General features: G+C 45.0%; 1 protein-coding gene across 3 annotated transcripts in view; it reads left to right on the top strand.

Moving 5' to 3' along the window:
• The first annotated feature begins 2569 nt into the window (after nt 1–2569).
• Nucleotides 2570–6000, top strand: part of TDRD3 (tudor domain containing 3) — a 101880-nt gene continuing 98449 nt past the window's right edge. For 2 of the 3 annotated variants that reach the window (XM_080363702.1, XM_080363703.1), the window contains exon 1: nt 2570–2821. In XM_080363702.1, coding sequence (XP_080219828.1) covers nt 2781–2821 — 41 coding nt within the window. In that variant the 5' untranslated portion in view covers nt 2570–2780. The remainder of the gene's footprint in view (nt 2822–6000) is intronic. The other variant, XM_080363704.1, reaches the window with a different exon arrangement.

The raw sequence follows: 6000 nt of genomic DNA, 5'->3' as shown, positions 1-6000 counted from the left end.
GTGCCAAGAGGTGAAACAGCTAGTCATATCCTGATGTAAATTGTTGGTATAATTGCCTGGTGATTTCAATTAAGATTTAAGTGAGCAAAAAGCTCTAGTCTTAAACTAACATGAGGTAATGCATAAAGTCCATAATTCTCATTATCTTCTCCTAGGTCATATTCTATTCCTTACTAATTGGCTCTACGGGTACCTCTTTTTGAGTTACAATAACGTTTACAACCTTTTATTGATAATCTAATGTGCAACCAGGCCAGACTGCTAGTGCAAAGTGCTTTTATGCCCATTTCTTTTGTATAAGTGTCTGAACTGGCACTTCCACCTATCTGCTGGTGCTTTTCTACGTCAGCAGTTGCTACGGTTGTTCATTGTGTAACAAGGGTGTGACTCGGCCACTAACATTTCAGCGTGGCTCTTCTGCTTTACTTCAGGGTCTTCCTCAGCAGTAACTTAAGAGCTTCTTTGATACAGACATACAGTAGATCTCTTCCAGGGCTCTTAGCTTAGTTCTCCTTGACATTATTCCTTTGGGAGCTCATATATATCTGGAGTCTTGTGATGATATGGGATTGTACAACCTCTGAAAGCCCAAACAAGTGATATGGTTTTTCAGTCTATGAACTATATGGCTGGCTGGGCTGGCTCAGTTTTCTGAACTCCATGTAGATGACTCTGGCAATTGCTCTCTATGAGCTTGCATAAAAAATGTGGGTTTGCACTTTCCCAGTTAATAATGCTCCCTCTGCTATTATTTTTAATTGACCAGCACAAGGATTAAAACTTCCCTGAGCATGATACTTGTTTTTGGATTTTGCTAGCAGAGATCACACATATCAGTTTTCTATTTTAAGTGGAAATTTATTATTTTAGAGCTAGAGTATATTATTTCTGTTAAGACTCCAGATCAGAAAAGCTTCAAAGGTTATTATATGTGTAACACACAAGATTGCTCAGATTAATCTAAACAATATAGGTTTTGTTTCCTTTTTCTATACCAAACATTTTATAATTACCAATTTAAAACAAGATGTGTAACTTGTTGAAAAACAGCAGCCACGCATGACACCATATGCGCTGGTGACAAAACCTTTGTCCTAGAATATATAGAACATATGATATGAAAGAGAATGCAATAAATGAACAGGAAAAGAAAAAAAATAAAGGTGAATACTGCCAGCCAGCACAGCAGAAGTCACAGGTTGTTGTGTGTAAAACTTTCGAGCAATTTCCACTCAGTATAGCAAAGAGAGGTGTCCAGGTGGATCAAAACACAAAAAACCATAAACCAACAAGAAGATGTTTTGAAGATGCTGCATGAAAACTGAAACATCCCAATGATGACAATGACCCATGAAGAAAAGTGCATCTTTAATAGACAAATGTAGTGGGTAGCTAGGTTTTGAAAGCTCGGTGCAGTAAAAGAGAATTAACATTTGGCACCAATGGATTACAGAAGTAGCCAGACCTGACAAATGTGAACTGTCAGTGTTTTCTGGAAGGCAGCTGCCCTTACCTGCAGGCAGAAAACCAAAGCACCAAGGCTCAGGTAAGCATTTACTAAACTCCTGACCCGCTCATGTTACACTTCTGGCAGTTTCTCTGCCTGCAGCAGCACGGATGAAGCAGGAGGACAGCACTCCAGATAGCACTCCCGCTGTCCATGACTGACACCTGAGGTAACCAGGCACCTACAACAGCAATAACAAAACAGTGCCACTCCTAATTCCTACTTAAAAGGCAGATCACAAACCCCAATATTCATGTCAGTGCTCAGCATTTTAGAGAAAAGCATTAAAAAAAAAAAAAAATAATAAAGATGCTAAAGAAACACAGGAACAGCCTTTTACGTCTTGTCACTCTAATTGTTAAAAGCCCCCTTTCTCATCCACAATAGGTGTTTTGAGGGCACAGAGGAGACTTTTTCCTACATGATATTGTTACCCCAGCATCATTTGTTGATCAAATGCATTTCAAATCATAGAATGTCCCAAGTTGGAAGGGACCCACAAGGATCATCAAGTCTAACTCCCTTCCCTGCATATGACAGCCCCACAGTTCACACCGTGTGTCTGAGGGTGTTGTCCAGTCTCTTCTTGAACACTCAGGCTTGAGGCTGTGACACCTCCCTGGGGAGCCTGTTCCAGTGCTCCACCACCCTCTGGGTGAAGAACCTTTTCCTGATGTCCAACCTGAACCTCCCCTGGCACATCTTCCTGCCATTCCCTCGGCTTGTGTCATTGGTCGCTAAAAGAGAAGAGGTGGGCGCCTGCCGCTCCTCCTTATCTCTTCACGCTGCTACAAAGAGGCAGAGACCCCCTAGAGCGCCGTGTGAGACCCTCTGCGGCGGGGCCGGCCTGGGGGAGCCCGGGGCCCGCAAGCAGCCGGCAAAGCGGTGCCCGCGCTCCGCCACCTCCCAGCCCCGCGGCGCCTCCTCCTTTGCCCTCACTCCTTCCCTTCTCCGCCATGGCGGCAGCAGCTTCCAGTCAGGCGGCGGGACGCCCTCCCCCACCGCCTCCCTCATCCCCGTAGCAGCTGGTCGCGGGCTTTGTTCGTCTCTCCCTGCGCCGCCTCCGCCCCTTCCTTCCCTCGGCTTAGTTCCTCTCCCCTCCCCTCCCTCCCCCGCCGGAGTGCTGGCCGGGCTGTGCGCCCGGAGAGGGCCGAGGGGCGGGGGAACGAGCGGGCCTCGCGTCCCTCCTCCGAGCGCCGGAGCTCCCCGCAGCGCCCGGCCGCCCCGCCCCGGTGGCCCCAGGTTCTGTGGGTGAGCGGCGGCAGGAGGCGCCATGGCCGACAGGACGAGGGCGGCGCTCTCCGAGTCGGGCTGGTAAGTGGGGGCGTCCTCGGCTGCACCGTGGCCTGTCCCGCCGCCGGGGTTGGGCCGCCAGGCCTCTCCGGAGGCTGCCCGCCACCCCTGGGGGAGCGGGCCGGGGGCAAGTGCATCTGGCGGGTAGCCCCGAGCAGCGGTGTGGGGTTTAGGGGGTTCTCCCGTTTTTGAAGCTCTTAATTAGCGCTGAGGGGACACCCCTGCCCGAGCTCCGTCTTGGAGCCCGTCGCGGTGCCCGCGGGAAGGGGGTGCCGCCCCCCCCTGTGCGTTTGGGGCCTGTCGCTGGAGCGGCTTGTGCTCGTCGCGGGGGACCAGCTCTCGGCCCCCCTTGGTGGCCCTGCCGAGAGGGGCGCTCCCCGGGCTGTGCAGCCCGGGGCAGAGCGGCTGCCGCCCGGGCCGTGAGCCTCCCCGGGGCCGGCGAGGCTGAGGTGCGGCCTGCCCGCTGCTCCTGGCTGCCTTTTCCCGAGGCCTGTCTCGGCTGAGTGTCAGCGATAGCAAATGCCAGGTGGCCTGGAGCTTGCCGATAGTTTTATTGTTCTTCGTTACACTGCACAGCCTTTCAGCAAGGAAGATAAGAGGCAAAAAGTGGAGTTAAAGTAGAGTAAATACTCATGTGAGTCTTGAACCCGGGTATTTGTGTTTTCTAGTCGGTCCTAGTCGTTGGGCACACCACATCTGTTTTGGAACAATGTCTTTCAATGAGTTATGCAAACTCTGCATCTCACTTGGTAGCCTAGAGGTGTTTAGACTAGAAGTTGATTTTTGTTGTTGTTTGCGTTTTTTAGTCTTTTTTTTCTTAACTACTTACCAGTCTTTCAGCAAAACAAAAGTTCAGTACTAACTAGCAAAACACAAAGCAACTGATTTTGGTTGGAATTGAGAAAAATTGCTCAAATTGCAAGAAGCATAGTTATTTCCAGTGGCATTTTAGGGATATTTCTGTTCAGCTGGCTATCTTAGTCCTTCTTCTGGATTGTTATTTTATGTATGGCTAAGTCATAAAATATTAAAATGGATGTCATGTCGTTTAGAACAGAATAGGTTATTTCAGCTGGAAGGAACCTACAACTATAATCTACTCCAACTGCCTGACCAACTCAGGGCTGACCAAGTTAAGCATATTGCTAAGGACATTGTCTGAATGCCTCTTAAACACTGACAGACTTAGGGCATCAGCCGCGTCTCTATGAAGCCTGTTCAGGTGTTTGACTGCCCTCTTTGTAAATAAATGCTTCCTAATGTCCAGTGTAAACCCCCTCAACACAGCTTTGAACCATTCCCATGTATCCGATCACTGGATACCAGGGAGAAGAGATCAGCACCTCCCCCTCCTCAGGAAGCTGTAGAGAGCAATGAGGGTCCCGCAGCAACTTCTTCTCCAAACTAGGCAAACCCAAAGTTCTGGGTTGCTCCTCATAGGACATTCCTGCTAGCCCTTTCACCAGCTTTGTTGCCTTCCTTCTCTGGGTACATTCAAGGACCTTCACATCCTTCTTAATTGTGGGGCCCAGAACTGCACACAGTATCCAAAATGAGGCCTCACCAAAACTAAATGCAACGGTATAGTCACCTGTTTTTGACCAGCTGCTTATACTTTGTTAACATAGCTTTTGCAGTGTTACTTTTTGGTAATACTAACTAAATTGAGAAAATTAGTGTCTTTAGGCCTGCTTCTTTGGTAAATGTACTGTATCTTTCAAAAATACTGTTCTAAGTGGTTCTGGATCTCAGAATCCTGTGATTCTGCCTGTTAGTGAACTGAATCATGACTATTTATGCTACTTCTCATAACATTAGTTTATTTAAAAGGATGTTTTGACTGTAACTTGAAACTCATCCCCCCCCTCCGTCTATAATTATTCCCCTTTGTAAAGGAGAATACTTTTATTGAAAGCTATTTTTGTTTTCATGGTTTTCTTTTCTTGCTTTCTATTGCTTGTTAAAAGTTTTATCACACAGTTTTCAATTCTTAGTTATTTTACTACTTAGTTAAATGATTGCCATTGGTAAATGGCTTTCAGGTTTTGGCGGTACAAATAGGAGGTGCCTCTGAAAAAAATCTGTCATTGCGCAGTGTTTGTCTCTCTCCTTGGGGGCAAATACTCTCAAATGGCTAAAAACACTTGCTATTTTTGCAGTATTGCAGGGTGTGAGCCAAAGACAGAGACTGAAAGATGCTTGGGCAAATAGTGGGCTCATTATCAGGTGCATTGGAATTGTGCCTTGACCTAGTTGCATTGGGAAGGTGGTATGAAAAATGACAAAATGAATGCATATACTTTTGAGGAGCATGAGGTGGAGTGGAAAAATAAATAATGAATCAGAAATCTTGTTTAGCTAAGTGTTCATGCACTTAAAAAAAAAAAACCAACCTAGGTGTCCATGCTTTTAGCCATTTTGCTGTTGCTCTTATGCTTATGACTTTTCTCATATTAATAGTAGATTTTTAAAGTTATTTAACACATGTATGAGTAAGCCTTCAGTGGTATTTAATGTAATATGTTTCTGGCTGTGCTTTACTACGCTGGTGATTAAATCATGTTCTGTACCAAATTAATTACCACTGTTGCTGTCATTTTTTAGTACAAAAATGAAGCTGAGTTTTTATGTTAAAATCTGTCTCCACTTAAACTGCAGAAGTGTTGGTGCTTCAAACCAATTAAGAAACCATTGTTCTTCCATAGTTGCAAATCTGCTAGTTTGTAAGATACTACCTGTGCTGATTGAGTTTTACTGTAAGTTTTGTAAATCTATAAAGGTAAGAATGGTTAGTGTAGACACTTGTTTATGTGAATTTCTGCAATTTTTATTTTTTATAATTCTGGATACAAAGTGAAGTTATTTTTCAAGTAAAGCAGGAATGTGATGTGGTTAATATGCTATAGTAATAATATATATTTTTTTCCAAATAGGTGTTGTAAGAAAGTAATCCATTGTAAAAATGCATGGAAATTTTAAGTTACCCTACCTACTAAATGGAACAGTGGTAGCTAATTGCTGAGATGTGGTGTTTGTTTTCTTTTCTTTTTTTTTTTTGATGGTGACATTTTGTGAAAATGGTTAAAAGACCTCTGGAGTTTGTGTGCAGAATTGTAGTTTTTCTGAAGACATGCCCTTGCAGCTGTCTTCAAAGTATACATTTTTTGAGGATGGTTCTTTTCATTACACACTACACTGTG

The sequence above is a fragment of the Nesoenas mayeri genome (genome assembly GCF_963082525.1).
Source record: "Nesoenas mayeri genome assembly, chromosome: 1".
Lineage (NCBI taxonomy): Eukaryota > Metazoa > Chordata > Aves > Columbiformes > Columbidae > Nesoenas > Nesoenas mayeri.
This window is presented reverse-complemented; position numbering and strand designations above follow the sequence as displayed.